This window comes from Pseudoliparis swirei, chromosome 15, assembly GCF_029220125.1.
Source record: "Pseudoliparis swirei isolate HS2019 ecotype Mariana Trench chromosome 15, NWPU_hadal_v1, whole genome shotgun sequence".
Lineage (NCBI taxonomy): Eukaryota > Metazoa > Chordata > Actinopteri > Perciformes > Liparidae > Pseudoliparis > Pseudoliparis swirei.
The window spans coordinates 21,425,657-21,444,773 of NC_079402.1; the positions used below are offsets into that span (position 1 = coordinate 21,425,657).

A 19,117-nucleotide genomic window follows, 5' to 3' on the forward strand; every position below is an offset into this window, starting at 1 on the left:
GGAATGTTTACACAAACGAGGAATTTTTTTTGGCGGAAGGTGCAACATTTGGACATGACAAACAAACAACAATCAACACGACAGAAAGACAACAAATAATGTGAAAGTGTTTGGGTGTGTGCTTCAATATAAATACACACATACATGTATATGCATGCGTATATATATATATATATATACGTATATATATACGTATATAAGACGGCATTGAAGGCCTAGGTAGAAAATGCATGGCCCGCCACTGAATATTATTATATAAATATATTACATATATATTTATATGTATAGATATAAATATGTATATTACATATATATATATATTAAATATATAATATGTATGTATATATATATTTATATGTATATATATATATATATATATTACATATATATTACATATATATATATATTACATATTTATATATATATAAATATATATGTACATTACATATATATATAAAAATGTATATGTATATATGTATATTACATATATATATAATATATATGTAATATATATATATATAATATATACATATTACATATTTATATATATATATATATATATGTAGATAGAATACATACATCAATATAAATACACACATACATGTATATGCATGCGTATATACATATATATATATATATACGTATATATATACATGAATATATATATATACACGTATATATATATATATATATATATATATATATAAAACGGCATTGAAGGCCTAGGTAGAAAATGCATGGCCCGCCACTGATATATATGCACATATATATATATGGCAGTTCTCTTGCGCGCGCGGCTCCGCGGACCAGGAACAAGGCGCAGTGGCGTCTCTTCAGGACTACATTACCCACAACCCCCCACACCGAGCCGTGTTGGTGGAAAATCCGTTTGCGGCGGATTATTGTAATCCGACGGAGGGTCTGCACGACACCATGGAGACCCGAGGAATACAGGGACCCAGTGGGGCGATGATCTGACGCTCCTGAACGCACCACCAAAGGCTCCTGAACGCACCATCGGGCCGTTTCCTGGAGCAGCGCATCCGCCTGAGACGCACTGAGCGCGGCTTGGCAGCAGCGGAGACAGAGCGGGACTTAACCGGGAAGCGTTCATTCGTTCGTGAGAGCCCCCCCCCCCCGCCCTTCACCCCCCTTTAGCCCGGCTCGGCTCGGCTCAGCTGCACTTAGCCAGCTAGCTCAGCCCAGCTGCTCCAGGAGGAATCGATCCGAGGACTTTTACACACTTTTGTGTTTTTCTTTCCGAGCTGCCGCTCGACGAGGAGGCAACATGTCGGCGAAAGACCCGAACCCGACCCCGAACCCGACCCCGAACCCGAACCCGAACCCGACCCCGATGTCGACCCCGATGTCGACCACCGAGCGGCCCGTGAAAGGTTCCTGTCTCCTTTCTGTTCAGGAAGTTCACTCACAGCTAGGCGGCTAGCCGAGCTAAAGCGGCCATGTCCGGTGTGGTGGTGGGGGGGGGGGGAGAAGGGGGGGTAGGGTTACCCCCTCCCCCCCCACCCCCCTCTCATTAGGGGGCAGGGTGTCCACATTATTCAATCCATGCTAATGAGTTAGATTCTTAGCTAAACTGTCCGGACAGATGTTCATGTTGAGAAACTTTGTGTGTGGGTGTGCGCGAGCGTGTCTCAGTGTTCTGTTGGGGGCCCCAGTACGGAGCTGCTTCAGTGTTCTGTTGGGGGCCCCAGTACGGCGCTTCTTCAGTGTTCTGTTGGGGGCCCCAGTACGGAGCTGCTTCAGTGTTCTGTTGGGGGCCCCAGTACGGCGCTTCTTCAGTGTTCTGTTGGGGGCCCCAGTACGGAGCTCTGAGGTCCAGCAGCCGTCTGATTGGTTCCTGGTTTTGTTTATATTTGACTGTCAGCTGACGCAGCAGCTACGGTGGCCAGCAGGGACAAAGGTCAACTTCCTGCTAGAGGTGACCACAGGAAGCTGAGTGTTCTTGTCCTATCACACAGGGGCGGATATTCATCTGTCCGACAGTCCTTGAACCTATCATTAGAACAAGTGTGTGTGTGGGGGTGTAACAGTTTAGCTCCACGCCTTCCTTTTTTATTACAAAAAGGAAGGCGGGGGGGGGGGGGGGGGGTGACCTGATTCTGTTTCAGATTCTCACTCGAAACTAGACCACTAGGCCGAGAAAGTGTCTTCCGAAAAGGTTGTTTCAGGAAATATCTTCTGTCCCAGTTATCTACTCAGAGACTTCTATACAACCAGAGGAGTCGCCCCCTGGTGGTCAGGAGAGAGAATGCAGCTTCAACACATGAGGAACCGGAGGTTCTGAAGATCACTCTGATCATTAGAACTCTTCAGTGTGCTTAAAGTGTGAACAGTCTTCATTTTTCTTGCCCAGACTAGTGAAGTTATTCAGCGCTCTGGTATTTCCTCCTTTGTGTTGCGGCCTGAACGCGCCGTGGCGGCGTGCAGCCTGCAGCTGTAGGTGTGCTGACCCCCCTGTCTCCTCTAGCGGTGCCGTACCCCCCCGGGACCCGGCTGTCGGTCTCAGACCTGTTCGTGGACGGGAGGCCCAGCGTGGAGGTGCTGAAGGCCCACCTGGTGAAGGAGGGCCGGCTGGAGGAGGAGACGGCGCTCCGGATCATCAACGAAGGGGCCGCCATCCTGCGGCAGGAGAAGTGCATGCTGGAAGTGGAGGCGCCCATCACAGGTACCCCCCCCCGTTTAATAACATGTTCCCAAAGTTCCCCATGATCATGACGACCTTTGACCTGAGCACACACTGTGTCTGTGTGCAGTGTGTGGAGACGTGCACGGACAGTTCTTTGACCTCATGAAGCTGTTCGAGGTGGGCGGGTCCCCCAGCAGCACCCGCTACCTGTTCCTGGGGGACTACGTGGACCGGGGCTACTTCAGCATCGAGGTAGAGACACACACACACACACACACTCATGCACACGCATACACACTCATGCACACAAACACGCACACACACACACGCATGCACACACACACACACTTATGTACACACACACACACACTCATGCACACACATACATGCACACACAGGTCACACGCACACACACACGCACACACACACTCTTGTTGCTTCCAGGCTCGGCCTGTGTCCTATTTCTAAAACAATCTAAGGGAAGGACTGAGCGTGTCCTCAGAGTGTGTCTGTGTGTGTGTGTCCTCAGAGTGTGTCTGTGTGTGTGTGTGTCCTCAGATTGTGCGTATGTCTTCAGGGAGTGTGTGTGTGTGTGTCTTCAGGGAGTGTGTGTGTCTTTAGGGAGTGTGTGTGTGTGTGTTCAGGGAGTGTGTGTCTGTGTGTGTGTCTTCAGGGAGTGTGTGTGTGTGTCTTCAGGGAGTGTTTATCCCTTTTTTATTACAAGTTAATTCATCTGATCCGTCGAATGTTGTCTGGAACACAAGAGATGAGACTAAGAATAATAATGATATATTAGTAGTTAATAGTGTGTATTAGTAGTTAATAGTGTAGTATTGGTAGTTAATAGTAGTTAATAGTGTAGTCTTAGTAGTTAATAGTGTAGTTATTAGTAGTTAATAGTGTAGTCTTAGTAGTTATTAGTAGTTAATAGTGTAGTCTTAGTAGTTAATAGTGTAGTCTTAGTAGTTAATAGTGTAGTCTTAGTAGTTAATAGTGTAGTATTAGTGGTTAATAGTGTAGTATTAGTAGTTAATAGTGTAGTATTAGTGGTTAATAGTGTAGTCTTAGTAGTTAATAGTGTAGTATTAGTGGTTAATAGTGTAGTCTTAGTTAATAGTGTAGTATTAGTAGTTAATAGTGTAGTCTTAGTAGTTAATAGTGTAGTATTAGTGGTTAATAGTGTAGTATTAGTGGTTAATAGTGTAGTATTAGTGGTTAATAGTGTAGTCTTAGTAGTTAATAGTGTAGTCTTAGTAGTTAATAGTGTAGTATTAGTGGTTAATAGTGTAGTATTAGTGGTTAATAGTGTAGTCTTAGTAGTTAATAGTGTAGTATTAGTAGTTAATAGTGTAGTCTTAGTAGTTAATAGTGTAGTATTAGTGGTTAATAGTGTAGTCTTAGTAGTTAATAGTGTAGTATTAGTGGTTAATAGTGTAGTCTTAGTAGTTAATAGTGTAGTATTAGTGGTTAATAGTGTAGTCTTAGTAGTTAATAGTGTAGTATTAGTGGTTAATAGTGTAGTCTTAGTAGTTAATAGTGTAGTCTTAGTAGTTAATAGTGTAGTCTTAGTAGTTAATAGTGTAGTATTAGTGGTTAATAGTGTAGTATTAGTGGTTAATAGTGTAGTCTTAGTAGTTAATAGTGTAGTATTAGTAGTTAATAGTGTAGTCTTAGTAGTTAATAGTGTAGTATTAGTGGTTAATAGTGTAGTCTTAGTAGTTAATAGTGTAGTATTAGTGGTTAATAGTGTAGTCTTAGTAGTTAATAGTGTAGTATTAGTGGTTAATAGTGTAGTATTAGTAGTTAATAGTGTAGTATTAGTGGTTAATAGTGTAGTATTAGTGGTTAATAGTGTAGTATTAGTGGTTAATAGTGTAGTATTAGTGGTTAATAGTGTAGTATTAGTGGTTAATAGTGCTCCCCCCTGCAGTGCGTGCTGTTCCTGTGGGTGCTGAAGATCAACCATCCCAACACCTTGTTCCTGCTCAGAGGAAACCACGAGTGCCGACACCTCACCGAGTACTTCACCTTCAAGCAGGAGTGTGAGTCCTCCACCTCCCTGTGACCTGTGTGTGTGACCTCTGACCTGTGTGTGTGACCTGTGTGCTGCAGGTAAGATCAAGTAGTCTGAGCGTGTGTGTGACCTCTGACCTATGTGTGACCTCTGACCTGTGATCTGTGTGTGTGACCTCTGACCTGTGTGCTGCAGGTAAGATCAAGTACTCTGAGCGTGTGTGTGATCTCTGACCTATGTGTGTGTGTGTGACCTGTGATCTGTGTGTGACCTGTCTGACCTGTGACCTGTGTGTGTGACCTCTGACCTGTGTGTGTGACCTGTGTGCTGCAGGTAAGATCAAGTACTCTGAGTGTGTGTGTGACCTCTGACCTGTGATCTGTGTGTGACCTGTGTGTGTGTGATCTCTGACCTGTGATCTGTGTGTGACCTGTGTGTGTGACCTCTGACCTGTGTGTGACCTGTGTGTGTGACCTCTGACCTGTGTGCTGCAGGTAAGATCAAGTACTCTGAGTGTGTGTGTGACCTCTGACCTGTGATCTGTGTGTGACCTGTGTGTGTGACCTCTGACCTGTGATCTGTGTGTGACCTCTGACCTGTGTGCTGCAGGTAAGATCAAGTACTCTGAGTGTGTGTGTGACCTCTGACCTGTGATCTGTGTGTGACCTGTGTGTGTGTGACCTCTGACCTGTGTGCTGCAGGTAAGATCAAGTACTCTGAGTGTGTGTGTGACCTCTGACCTGTGACCTGTGTGTGTGACCTCTGACCTGTGTGCTGCAGGTAAGATCAAGTACTCTGAGTGTGTGTGTGACCTCTGACCTGTGACCTGTGTGTGTGACCTCTGACCTGTGTGCTGCAGGTAAGATCAAGTACTCTGAGTGTGTGTGTGACCTCTGACCTGTGATCTGTGTGTGACCTGTGTCTGTGACCTGTGATCTGTGTGTGACCTCTGACCTGTGTGCTGCAGGTAAGATCAAGTACTCTGAGCGTGTGTGTGACCTCTGACCTGTGACCTGTGTGTGTGACCTTTGACCTGTGTGCTGCAGGTAAGATCAAGTACTCTGAGTGTGTGGTGTGTGACCTGTGTGTGTGTGACCTCTGACCTGTGTGCTGCAGGTAAGATCAAGTACTCTGAGTGTGTGTGTGACCTCTGACCTGTGATCTGTGTGTGACCTGTGTGTGTGACCTCTGACCTGTGTGCTGCAGGTAAGATCAAGTACTCTGAGTGTGTGTGTGTGACCTCTGACCTGTGACCTGTGTGTGTGACCTCTGACCTGTGTGCTGCAGGTAAGATCAAGTACTCTGAGTGTGTGTGTGACCTCTGACCTGTGATCTGTGTGTGACCTGTGTGACCTCTGACCTGTGTGTGTGTGACCTCTGACTGGAAGCTGTTCCAGGTGTGTGTGTGACCTCTGACCTCTGATCTGTGTGTGACCTGTGACCTGTGTGTGTGACCTCTGACCTGTGTGTGACCTGTGTGTGTGTGACCTCTGACCTGTGTGCTGCAGGTAAGATCAAGTACTCTGAGTGTGTGTGTGACCTCTGACCTGTGATCTGTGTGTGACCTCTGACCTGTGTGCTGCAGGTAAGATCAAGTACTCTGAGCGTGTGTGTGACCTCTGACCTGTGACCTGTGTGTGTGACCTCTGACCTTTAGGTAAGATCAAGTACTCTGAGCGTGTGTATGACGCCTGCATGGACGCGTTCGACTGCCTCCCTCTCGCCGCGCTGCTCAACCAGCAGTTCCTGTGTGTGCACGGCGGGCTGAGCCCAGAGGTCACCTGCCTGGACGACATCCGCAAGGTGAGCTCCACCTAGAGGAGGCCGGTGATGCGGTCCACACGGCGTCTGACCTCTGACCTGCGTGTGCTCAGCTGGACCGCTTCAAGGAGCCGCCGGCCTTCGGGCCCATGTGTGACCTGCTGTGGTCCGACCCGGGGGAGGACTACGGCTCGGAGAAGACCCAGGAGCACTTCTGCCACAACAGCGTGAGAGGATGCTCGTACTTCTACAGGTAGGACACAGGCCACGCCTCCTCAGAGCCCCCTGACCCAGCTGCAGCAGGTCAAAGGTCACGGGAGAAGTGTTAGTGCTACTTCTTTTTCTTCTTCTACTTCTACTTCTTCTTCTACTTCTTCTTATACTTCATCTACTTCTTTTTCTTCTTCTACTTCTTTTTTTTCTACGTCTTCTTCTACTTCTTCTACTAATATGTCTTCTTCTTCTACTTCTTTTATTTTTACTTCCCCTACTTCTACTTCTTCTTCTTTTTCTACTTCTTCTTCTACTTCATCTACTTCTTTTTCTTCTTCTACTTCTTTTTTTTCTACGTCTACTTCTACTTCTTCTACTTCTATGTCTTCTTCTTCTACTTCTTTTATTTTTACTTCCCCTACTTCTACTACTTCTTCTTCTACTTCATCGACTTCTTTTTTTTCTACTTCTTCTACTTCTTATTATACTTCTACTTCTTCTACGTCTTCTTCTTCTTCTTCTACTACTTCTACTTGTTGTAATGTTCATGACGTGGTCTAGACTTCACGTAGAGTCACATGATGCATGTGTTCACGTCGTCACAGCGCCCCCTAGTGGCTCAGCTGGACTCTAATCTGTCCCAAACGTGTCGTGCTCGTTACAAGTCTCGGCCTGAGGAGATCGGCACGATTATTTCCACTCGTAGTCGAAGCGCCACCTACTGGCCAAAGAAAATCTGCGTTACGTGACAGCGCCCCCCACTGGCCCACATGAGCAAGGACTTGTTCATCGCTGCTCGCAGTATTAATGTTGTTGTTGTTGACCAATCCCACTTTTCTGTTGTTGACCACTCCCACTCTTCTTCTGTTGTTGTTGACCTCTCGTCTTCTTCTTCTGTTGTTGTTGACCACTCCCACTCTTCTTCTTCTTCTGTTGTTGACCACTCCCTCTCGTCTTCTTATGTTGTTGTTGACCCCTCCCATTTTTCTGTTGTTGTTGTTGTTGAGCACTCTTCTTCTTCTGTTGTTGACCACTCCCTCTCGTCTTCTTATGTTGTTGTTGACCACTCCCATTCTTCTTTTGTTGTTGTTGTTGTTGACCACTCTTCTTCTTCTTATGTTGTTGACCACTCCCGCTCTTCTTCTTCTTCTGTTGTTGTTGTTGACCACTCCCACTCTTCTGTTGTTGTTGTTTACCTCTCCCGTGTCCTCCTCAGTTACCCGGCCGTGTGTGACTTCCTGATGAACAACAACCTGCTGTCCGTAATACGAGCTCATGAAGCTCAGGATGCCGGGTGAGCATAATAACAATGTTATTTATCTTGTATTGTCTATTGTCTTATTGTTGTTTACTGTTTAGAATGTGTATAACGTTTACATTACATCACTTGTCATTTAGCAGACACTTTTATCCAAAGCGACTTACAATAAGTGCATCAACCTAGAGGACAAACTAAGAACAACAAGAATACAGAAAGTAACATTTCCTCAACATAGTCAAACTACTAAAGTACCATAATAAGAACTACAATAAGAGCTGTTTAGAACTACATACTTTAATGTACAGTGTATCTTTAGAGATATTAGTTAAAGGTGCTTTTAGAAGCAGAACATTAATAAATAATTCGCTGATCAAAATAGTCAGATTCAGTTCATATGAACTGAGTCGGTGTGAGGACTTCTCCCCTCCTATGAAGCACTAAGAGATGACAGTTTAAAACCAAACGGTCCCTTCTGTCTGACCTTTGACCCCCACAGACCTCTCTGTTTATCTTTAATATGGTTACCTTTGATGTTTCTGTGTCCGCCAGCTACCGAATGTACAGGAAGAGCCAGACGACGGGCTTCCCTTCGCTCATCACCATCTTCTCTGCCCCCAACTACCTGGACGTGTACAATAACAAAGGTACAGGGAACCATGGCAACAGCCGACAGGAAGCGCACCTGCAGTAGAAGACGTTGATGTGTGTGTGTGTGTGTGTGTTTGGTGTGTGTGTGTGTGTGTGTGTGTGTGTGTGTGTTTGGTCCTCAGCGGCGGTTCTGAAGTACGAGAACAACGTGATGAACATCCGTCAGTTCAACTGCTCCCCTCACCCCTACTGGCTGCCCAACTTCATGGACGTCTTCACCTGGTCGCTGCCCTTCGTGGGAGAGAAGGGTGAGGCTACTGGTGTTCATACTGGTGTTCATACTGGTGTTCATACTGGTGTTCATCATACTGGTGTTCATCATGCTGGTGTTCATACTGGTGTTCATACTGGTGTTCATACTGGTGTTCTTCATACTGGTGTTCATACTGGTGTTCTTCATACTGGTGTTCTTCATACTGGTGTTCATACTGGTGTTCTTCATACTGGTGTTCATACTGGTGTTCATCATACTGGTGTTCTACTGGTGTTCATCATACTGGTGTTCATCATGCTGGTGTTCATCATGCTGGTGTTCATCATACTGGTGTTCATCATACTGGAGTTCATACTGGTGTTCATCATGCTGGTGTTCATACTGGTGTTCATACTGGTGTTCATACTGGTGTTCTTCATACTGGTGTTCATCATACTGGTGTTCATACTGGTGTTCTTCATACTGGTGTTCATACTGGTGTTCTTCATACTGGTGTTCTTCATACTGGTGTTCATCATACTGGTGTTCATCATACTGGTGTTCATACTGGTGTTCATACTGGTGTTCATCATACTGGTGTTCATACTGGTGTTCATACTGGTGTTCATACTGGTGTTCATCATGCTGGTGTTCATCATACTGGTGTTCTTCATACTGGTGTTCATCATACTGGTGTTCATCATACTGGTGTTCATACTGGTGTTCATCATACTGATGTTCATACTGGTGTTCATCATACTGGTGTTCATACTGGTGTTCATCATACTGGTGTTCATACTGGTGTTCATCATACTGGTGTTCATACTGGTGTTCTTCATACTGGTGTTCATCATGCTGGTGTTCATACTGGTGTTCATACTGGTGTTCATCATACTGGTGTTCATACTGGTGTTCATCATACTGGTGTTCATACTGGTGTTCATCATGCTGGTGTTCATCATGCTGGTGTTCATACTGGTGTTCATACTGGTGTTCATACTGGTGTTCATCATACTGGTGTTCATACTGGTGTTCATCATGCTGGTGTTCATGCTGGTGTTCATACTGGTGTTCATACTGGTGTTCATACTGGTGTTCATCATGCTGGTGTTCATCATGCTGGTGTTCATCATGCTGGTGTTCATACTGGTGTTCATCATGCTGGTGTTCATGCTGGTGTTCATACTGGTGTTCATACTGGTGTTCATCATACTGGTGTTCATCATACTGGTGTTCTTCATACTGGTGTTCATCATGCTGGTGTTCATCATGCTGGTGTTCTTCATGCTGGTGTTCATCATGCTGGTGTTCATCATACTGGTGTTCTTCATGCTGGTGTTCATACTGGTGTTCATACTGCAGGGCTCCAGACTGCGACCAAATGGTCGCATTTTGCGCCTAAAATTAGACACAGTGCGAGTAAATTTTTCATCAACTCGCGCATGCGCGACCAGTAAATTAGCAGATTTCTTTTTTTTGTTATGAAATATTTTTGTTGCTGACAAACTTGTTCTACACTTCAGCCCACTATAGTTAGCGGTAATGCCTGAATGACTGGTTTGCTAACCGACATTAACTCCAGAAGAAGAAGAAAGGAGACGAAAACCGAAGAAGAAGAAGGCTGGCCTGTGTGTGAGAGGGGGGGGGCTAATGTGTGAAAAGAGGCGCACCGCAGCGGAGACGCAACGAGGGCGAGGGCCGCAGAGTGAGAGGTCCACGAGGGGATCCTCACCACCGAGCGGCGTCCCCGTCCCCCGAGTTGAATCTCTGGGTCGACTCAGCCGACTCTCACATGTCTGCCCCTATACACTGTCGCTCACGGTAAACGCATTCGATCGGGAGCGCGCGAGGATTTTGATAAAGTTAGCGGAAGGATCTAAGTGACAACATCCGGTTTTGCAAAGTTAGCGGAAAGAACCACGTGAAACAACATCCGTTTATCAAAATAAGATGTCGACAAATCATACACGAACATATAAAAGTAAACAATGAACTGATATATCTTTATAGATCATTTCTGAGATTTAGCTTAAATTATGCTAACATTAAAACATTTTTACTGGACCAAGGAAGAGTTTATAAAAATTAGTCAGTCTTTTGTATGTTAAGAAAAGTCCTGTATATAGATTTCCCCAAGAGTTCCAGGAAATGAATAATGCAGATGTGTTCCATACATATCTGAAATCCCCTACAATAGCAATCAAACAATTTTAATGTATCAATTAGGACATTTTTCAAAGTAAAAGTCCTAAATGTTTAAAGAAATCTGTAATTTCTTTAATGTTTGAGTTGCTTTATATATGTATTTCCTCATAGTCCTAGGCAATAATGCTACACAATAAATAGAATGCTTCAATCGACTCGGTGATCGGTATTATCGGTGATCGGCAGATACTGATTTCAGTGATCGGTTAATCTCTAATCATAACATCATCAAACCCTAGATGGTATTGAAAAGAGAACGTGCTGCATAGTAATATTTATTTTTGATTCCGTTTCCTAAAAGAAACTGCTTTCTATGAATGCATTCAATCAATGGGTGGGGGGTGAGTGTGCTCACCGTGTGCGCGCATCACGGCAGAACTTCGATGTCGGTGCGCGCATCGCTCTGTCACGCGAGCCGAGAATTGTTGAGACGGGGGGGGGGGGGGGGGGGGGAGATTTCACCCTGTTATAATGGTAGGGGAAACACTGGAGTTGATAAGCGTGTCTTCTTGTCTGATCAATACACAACAGTGAGGTGCGTGAATGGACAGAGCGGCCAGCTGCTGATCACTCACTCAACAGCTCGACCTGCACGAATAGACGGTGCGCGCGCAGCTCGCAAACATTTTTTTTGGGGAGCACCGAAGACCCATTTTGACCCAGGAAAAACCCTGTGCGCCCCTAAATTTTCTGCTTGCGCCCCTAAAATTTTAAGTTAGGGGCCACTGTGCTCCTAGTAAAAAAAGTTAGTCTGGAGCCCTGTACTGGTGTTCATCATACTGGTGTTCATACTGGTGTTCATCATACTGGTGTTCATACTGGTGTTCATACTGGTGTTCATCATACTGGTGTTCATACTGGTGTTCATCATGCTGGTGTTCATCATACTGGTGTTCATCATGCTGGTGTTCATCATACTGGTGTTCATACTGGTGTTCATACTGGTGTTCATCATGCTGGTGTTCTTCATACTGGTGTTCATCATACTGGTGTTCATCATACTGGTGTTCATACTGGTGTTCATCATGCTGGTGTTCTTCATACTGGTGTTCATCATACTGGTGTTCATCATACTGGTGTTCATACTGGTGTTCATACTGGTGTTCTTCATACTGGTGTTCTTCATACTGGTGTTCATCATGCTGGTGTTCTTCATACTGGTGTTCATCATGCTGGTGTTCATCATGCTGGTGTTCATCATGCTGGTGTTCATCATACTGGTGTTCATCATACTGGTGTTCATCATACTGGTGTTCATACTGGTGTTCATCATGCTGGTGTTCATCATGCTGGTGTTCATCATACTGGTGTTCTTCATACTGGTGTTCATACTGGTGTTCATGCTGGTGTTCATCATACTGGTGTTCTTCATACTGGTGTTCATCATGCTGGTGTTCATCATGCTGGTGTTCATCATGCTGGTGTTCATACTGGTGTTCTTCATACTGGTGTTCATCATACTGGTGTTCTTCATACTGGTGTTCATCATACTGGTGTTCATCATGCTGGTGTTCATACTGGTGTTCTTCATACTGGTGTTCATCATACTGGTGTTCATCATACTGGTGTTCATCATGCTGGTGTTCATACTGGTGTTCTTCATACTGGTGTTCATCATGCTGGTGTTCATCATACTGGTGTTCATCATGCTGGTGTTCATCATACTGGTGTTCATCATGCTGGTGTTCTTCATACTGGTGTTCATCATACTGGTGTTCATCATGCTGGTGTTCTTCATACTGGTGTTCATCATACTGGTGTTCATCATACTGGTGTTCATACTGGTGTTCATACTGGTGTTCTTCATACTGGTGTTCATCATGCTGGTGTTCTTCATGCTGGTGTTCATCATGCTGGTGTTCATCATACTGGTGTTCATCATGCTGGTGTTCTTCATACTGGTGTTCATCATACTGGTGTTCATCATACTGGTGTTCATACTGGTGTTCATCATGCTGGTGTTCATCATACTGGTGTTCTTCATACTGGTGTTCATACTGGTGTTCATCATGCTGGTGTTCATCATGCTGGTGTTCATCATGCTGGTGTTCATACTGGTGTTCTTCATACTGGTGTTCATCATACTGGTGTTCATCATGCTGGTGTTCATACTGGTGTTCTTCATACTGGTGTTCATCATGCTGGTGTTCATCATACTGGTGTTCTTCATACTGGTGTTCTTCATACTGGTGTTCATCATGCTGGTGTTCATCATACTGGTGTTCTTCATACTGGTGTTCATCATGCTGGTGTTCATCATGCTGGTGTTCATCATACTGGTGTTCTTCATACTGGTGTTCATCATACTGGTGTTCATCATACTGGTGTTCATCATGCTGGTGTTCATCATGCTGGTGTTCTTCATACTGGTGTTCATCATACTGGTGTTCTTCATACTGGTGTTCTTCATACTGGTGTTCATCATGCTGGTGTTCATCATACTGGTGTTCTTCATACTGGTGTTCATCATGCTGGTGTTCATCATGCTGGTGTTCATCATACTGGTGTTCTTCATACTGGTGTTCATCATACTGGTGTTCATCATACTGGTGTTCATCATGCTGGTGTTCTTCATACTGGTGTTCATACTGGTGTTCTTCATACTGGTGTTCATCATGCTGGTGTTCTTCATACTGGTGTTCTTCATACTGGTGTTCATCATACTGGTGTTCTTCATACTGGTGTTCTTCATACTGGTGTTCATACTGGTGTTCTTCATACTGGTGTTCTTCATACTGGTGTTCATACTGGTGTTCTTCATACTGGTGTTCTTCATACTGGTGTTCATCATACTGGTGTTCATCATGCTGGTGTTCGTCATACTGGTGTTCTTCATACTGGTGTTCTTCATACTGGTGTTCATCATGCTGGTGTTCATCATGCTGGTGTTCGTCATACTGGTGTTCTTCATACTGGTGTTCTTCATACTGGTGTTCATCTTGCTGGTGTTCATCATTCTGGTGTTCTTCATACTGGTGTTCATCATACTGGTGTTCTTCATACTGGTGTTCATCATACTGGTGTTCTTCATACTGGTGTTCATCATGCTGGTGTTCATCATGCTGGTGTTCATCATACTGGTGTTCTTCATACTGGTGTTCATCATACTGGTGTTCTTCATACTGGTGTTCATCATACTGGTGTTCTTCATACTGGTGTTCATCATGATGGTGTTCATCATACTGGTGTTCTTCATACTGGTGTTCATCATGCTGGTGTTCTTCATACTGGTGTTCATCATGCTGGTGTTCATCATACTGGTGTTCTTCATACTGGTGTTCATCATGCTGGTGTTCATCATGCTGGTGTTCATCATACTGGTGTTCTTCATACTGGTGTTCATCATACTGGTGTTCATCATACTGGTGTTCATCATGCTGGTGTTCTTCATACTGGTGTTCATCATACTGGTGTTCTTCATACTGGTGTTCATCATACTGGTGTTCATCATACTGGTGTTCATCATGCTGGTGTTCATCATGCTGGTGTTCTTCATACTGGTGTTCTTCATACTGGTGTTCATCATGCTGGTGTTCTTCATACTGGTGTTCTTCATACTGGTGTTCATCATACTGGTGTTCTTCATACTGGTGTTCTTCATACTGGTGTTCATACTGGTGTTCTTCATACTGGTGTTCTTCATACTGGTGTTCATACTGGTGTTCTTCATACTGGTGTTCTTCATACTGGTGTTCATCATGCTGGTGTTCATCATGCTGGTGTTCGTCATACTGGTGTTCTTCATACTGGTGTTCTTCATACTGGTGTTCATCATGCTGGTGTTCATCATGCTGGTGTTCTTCATACTGGTGTTCATCTTGCTGGTGTTCATCATTCTGGTGTTCTTCATACTGGTGTTCATCATACTGGTGTTCTTCATACTGGTGTTCTTCATACTGGTGTTCATACTGGTGTTCATCATACTGGTGTTCATCATACTGGTGTTCTTCATACTGGTGTTCTTCATACTGGTGTTCTTCATACTGGTGTTCATACTGGTGTTCATCATACTGGTGTTCATCATACTGGTGTTCTTCATACTGGTGTTCATCATGCTGGTGTTCATCATGCTGGTGTTCATCATACTGGTGTTCTTCATACTGGTGTTCTTCATACTGGTGTTCATCATACTGGTGTTCTTCATACTGGTGTTCATCATGATGGTGTTCATCATACTGGTGTTCTTCATACTGGTGTTCATCATGCTGGTGTTCTTCATACTGGTGTTCATCATGCTGGTGTTCATCATACTGGTGTTCTTCATACTGGTGTTCATCATACTGGTGTTCTTCATACTGGTGTTCATCATGCTGGTGTTCTTCATACTGGTGTTCATCATACTGGTGTTCTTCATACTGGTGTTCTTCATACTGGTGTTCATCATGATGGTGTTCATCATACTGGTGTTCTTCATACTGGTGTTCATCATGCTGGTGTTCTTCATACTGGTGTTCATCATGCTGGTGTTCTTCATACTGGTGTTCATGGGCCTGTGAATGTCTCCTCAGTCACCGAGATGCTGGTGAACGTGTTGAACATCTGCTCTGACGACGAGCTCATGTCAGAAGGAGACGACACGTGTGAAGGTAAGACCTTCATCCTGCTCCTCATCCTCAGCTCACTGGCTCTGAGGTGAAGACTTCAGCTGTTGTTCTCTTTCAGGTGGAACTCCAGCCGTCAGGAAGGAGGTGATCAGGAATAAGATCCGGGCCATTGGAAAGATGGCTCGAGTCTTCTCTGTGCTCAGGTGGGTCTTCACCTCATTGGGTCTCTCTGGGTCATGTGACATCTGGAGCTTGTTGCTGGGCAGATCTTTTCCCAGTGGACTTGATTGAAAGGCTTATGACTTTTCCTGGTTGTCCTCTCTTGGTAGTGTGGAAATATATATATATATACATATGTGTGTATATACATATGTATTATATGTATATAAACTTAAAGGGTCAGTATGAATGTGTGTTTATATAAATTTGTGTATATGTGTGTGTGTGTGTATATATTTATATATAAACAAAGCATCAGTACTGTCCTCATGAAGTTCAGCAGCACGATGATCTCATGAAGGATCCTTAAAATAAAACGAGTCACGATTGAATCTTTGGTCTATATATTTATATATGTTTGTATTTATATATGTTTATTTAGATTTATGTATTTTTATTTGCATATTTATATATTTTTGTATATATTTATATATATATATGTTTATATATTTATATGTATGTTTGTATATATTTATATGTCTGTTTGTGTTGACAGAGAGGAGAACGAGAGTGTGTTGCAGCTGAAGGGTCTGACCCCCACAGGGACGCTGCCGGTGGGGGTTTTGTCCGGAGGTCGGAGAACTATACAGAACGGTGAGAAGACCCCCTCCAGACCCCCTCCAGACTCTCACCAGACCCCCTCCAGACCCCCACCAGACCCCCACCAGACTCCCACTAGACCCCCTGATTGTGTTGATGGCAACAGGGCTGACTGAATGCATAGATAACTCTCTCTCTCTCTCTCTCTCTCTCTCTCCTTCCTCACGCTTACACAGCCACCATTGAGGCAGAGGAGGCACGAGGTATGTACCTGTCTCATGGGGTCTCCTGTCTGTACCTGTCTCATGTGGTCTCCTGTCTGTACCTGTCTCATGGGGTCTCCTGTCTGTACCTGTCTCATGGGGTCTCCTGTCTGTACCTGTCTCATGGGGTCTCCTGTCTGTACCTGTCTCATGGGGTCTCCTGTCTGTACCTGTCTCATGTGGTCTCCTGTCTGTACCTGTCTCATGTGGTCTCCTGTCTGTACCTGTCTCATGTGGTCTCCTGTCTGTACCTGTCTCATGGGGTCTCCTGTCTGTACCTGTGTTATGGGGTCTCCTGTCTGTACCTGTCTCATGGGGTCTCCTGTCTGTACCTGTCTCATGGGGTCTCCTGTCTGTACCTGTCTCATGGGGTCTCCTGTCTGTACCTGTCTCATGGGGTCTCCTGTCTGTACCTGTCTCATGTGGTCTCCTGTCTGTACCTGTCTACTAGATGAGACCTTGTTCATTTATTTACATTATTTACTATAATAATACCAGTTATATATTAATGTATAATTATAATAATACCAGTTATATATTAATGTGTAATAGTACCAGTGTAATGTTCCTTTAACTAAAGTGTGTTTCTTTATCTCCATGCTGCCTCGTCCTGCTCTCAAGTAAGTTCCCCTGCTGGTCTGACCTGTGTGTGTGTGTATCTCTATCTATATATCTAATTTGACGTGGCCTTGTGTCTGACGTGGCCTTGTGTCTGACGTGGTCTTGTGTCTCCGCAGCCCTTCAAGACCCTCAACATAAGATCCAGAGCTTCGAGGAGGCTCGAGGTCTGGACCGCATCAACGAGAGGATGCCCCCCCGCCGGGACGGCAAGCAGGAGGCCCCGCCCCCCAACAACCTGCCAGCCAGCCCTGGACCCTCCGACAAGAACGGCACCACCACACAGGCCTAAAGCCCCGCCCCTTTTCTCATCTTTATTCCTCCTAAAGCCCCACCCCTATTCTACTCTTTATTCCTCCTAAAGCCCCGCCCCTATTCTACTCTTTATTCCTCTTAAAGCCCCGCCCCTTTTCTCATTTGTATTCCTCCTAAAGTCCCGCCCCTTTTCTCCTCTATTCCTCCTAAAGCCCCGCCCCTATTATACTCTTTATTCCTCTTAAAGCCCCGCCCCTTTTCTCCTTTGTATTCCTCCTAAAGTCCCGCCCTTATTCTACTCTTTATTCCTCTTAAAGCCCTGCCCCTTTTCTCCTTTGTATTCCTCCTAAAGTCCCGCCCCTTTTCTCCTCTGTATTCCTCCTAAAGCCCCGCCCCTATTCTCCTCTTTATTCCCCCTTTTGACCCTTTATTCACCCTTTATTCCTCCTCTTGACCCTTTATTCCTCCTATTGGCCCTTTATTCCTCCTATTGACCCTTTATTCCTCCTATTGACCCTTTATTCCTCCTATTTACCCTTTATTCCCCCTATTGGCCCTTTATTCCTCCTATTGACCCTTTATTCCTCCTCTTGACCCTTTATTCCCCCTATTGGCCCTTTATTCCTCCTATTGACCCTTTATTCCTCCTATTGGCCCTTTATTCCTCCTATTGACCCTTTATTCCCCCTATTGACCCTTTATTCCTCCTATTGGCCCTTTATTCCTCCTATTGACCCTTTATTCCTCCTCTTGACCCTTTATTCCCCCTATTGGCCCTTTATTCCTCCTATTGGCCCTTTATTCCTCCTATTGACCCTTTATTCCCCCTATTGACCCTTTATTCCTCCTCTTGACCCTTTATTCCCCCTATTGACCCTTTATTCCTCCTATTGACCCTTTATTCCCCCTATTGACCCTTTATTCCTCCTATTGGCCCTTTATTCCTCCTATTGACCCTTTATTCCCCCTATTGACCCTTTATTCCTCCTATTGACCCTTTATTCCTCCTATTGACCCTTTATTCCTCCTATTTACCCTTTATTCCCCCTATTGGCCCTTTATTCCCCCTATTGACCCTTTATTCCTCCTCTTGACCCTTTATTCCTCCTATTGGCCCTTTATTCCTCCTCTTGACCCTTTATTCCCCCTATTGACCCTTTATTCCTACTATTGGCCCTGTATCCTTCCCTCCTTGCTTCCTTCCCTCCCTCCTTCTCTCCTTAAGAGCAGAAGGTTCAGACTCATGTTCTTAATTTATTCATCGATTTAAATATCAGAGTTGAGGACTAAACCTGCTGAATCACCACGGTCTGATCCGGTTCTGGTTCCCGTCTGATCCAGTTCTGATTCCGATCTGATCCAGTACTGGTTCTGATCTGGTTCTGGTTCCAGTCTGATATGGGTCCGATCTGGTGTGGTTCCAGTCTGATCTGGTTCCGGTTCGATCTGGTTCTGTCTGATCTGGTTCCGGTGTGATCCGGTTCTGGTCAGCTCTTTCTTCAGGAACGATCACTGTACATTTTAATTGTTCCTCTTTGTTTTTTACAACATAGATTTAGGGTTATAATCTAGAGGGGGGGGGGACTCATGAGGGGGCGGGGCCCGACTGAAGGGGGCGGGGCTTCTGTTCTCAGCATATCTCACAGGATGTACAGAAACTTTCAAATTAAAGCAACGAATGAATCTGTCACGTTTCACTCCAATAAACAAACAGCAGTGAATGCCTCTTGTGTCTG

General features: G+C 44.6%; 1 protein-coding gene across 1 annotated transcript; it reads left to right on the forward strand.

Moving 5' to 3' along the window:
- The first annotated feature begins 862 nt into the window (after positions 1-862).
- Positions 863-19,102, forward strand: ppp3ccb (protein phosphatase 3, catalytic subunit, gamma isozyme, b). The gene is made up of 14 exons (XM_056432814.1): positions 863-1,394; positions 2,489-2,686; positions 2,775-2,899; positions 4,578-4,689; positions 6,319-6,464; positions 6,536-6,675; positions 7,852-7,929; positions 8,446-8,540; positions 8,667-8,792; positions 15,451-15,528; positions 15,605-15,689; positions 16,202-16,299; positions 16,482-16,508; positions 17,255-19,102. The coding sequence occupies exons 1-14, from the start codon at positions 1,289-1,291 to the stop codon at positions 17,416-17,418; spliced, it is 1,578 nt and encodes a 525-aa protein (XP_056288789.1). The 5' UTR covers positions 863-1,288; the 3' UTR covers positions 17,419-19,102.
- Positions 19,103-19,117: the final 15 nt, after the last annotated feature.

Bases quoted from the DNA above. Each gene is read 5' to 3' on its own strand.
- ppp3ccb (XM_056432814.1), top strand. From the start codon at position 1,289: ATGTCGGCGAAAGACCCGAACCCGACCCCGAACCCGACCCCGAACCCG. The intron at 7,930-8,445 runs GTGAGCATAATA...TGTGTCCGCCAG, and splicing joins CATGAAGCTCAGGATGCCGG to CTACCGAATGTACAGGAAGA. The intron at 16,509-17,254 runs GTATGTACCTGT...CAGCCCTTCAAG, and splicing joins TGAGGCAGAGGAGGCACGAG to ACCCTCAACATAAGATCCAG.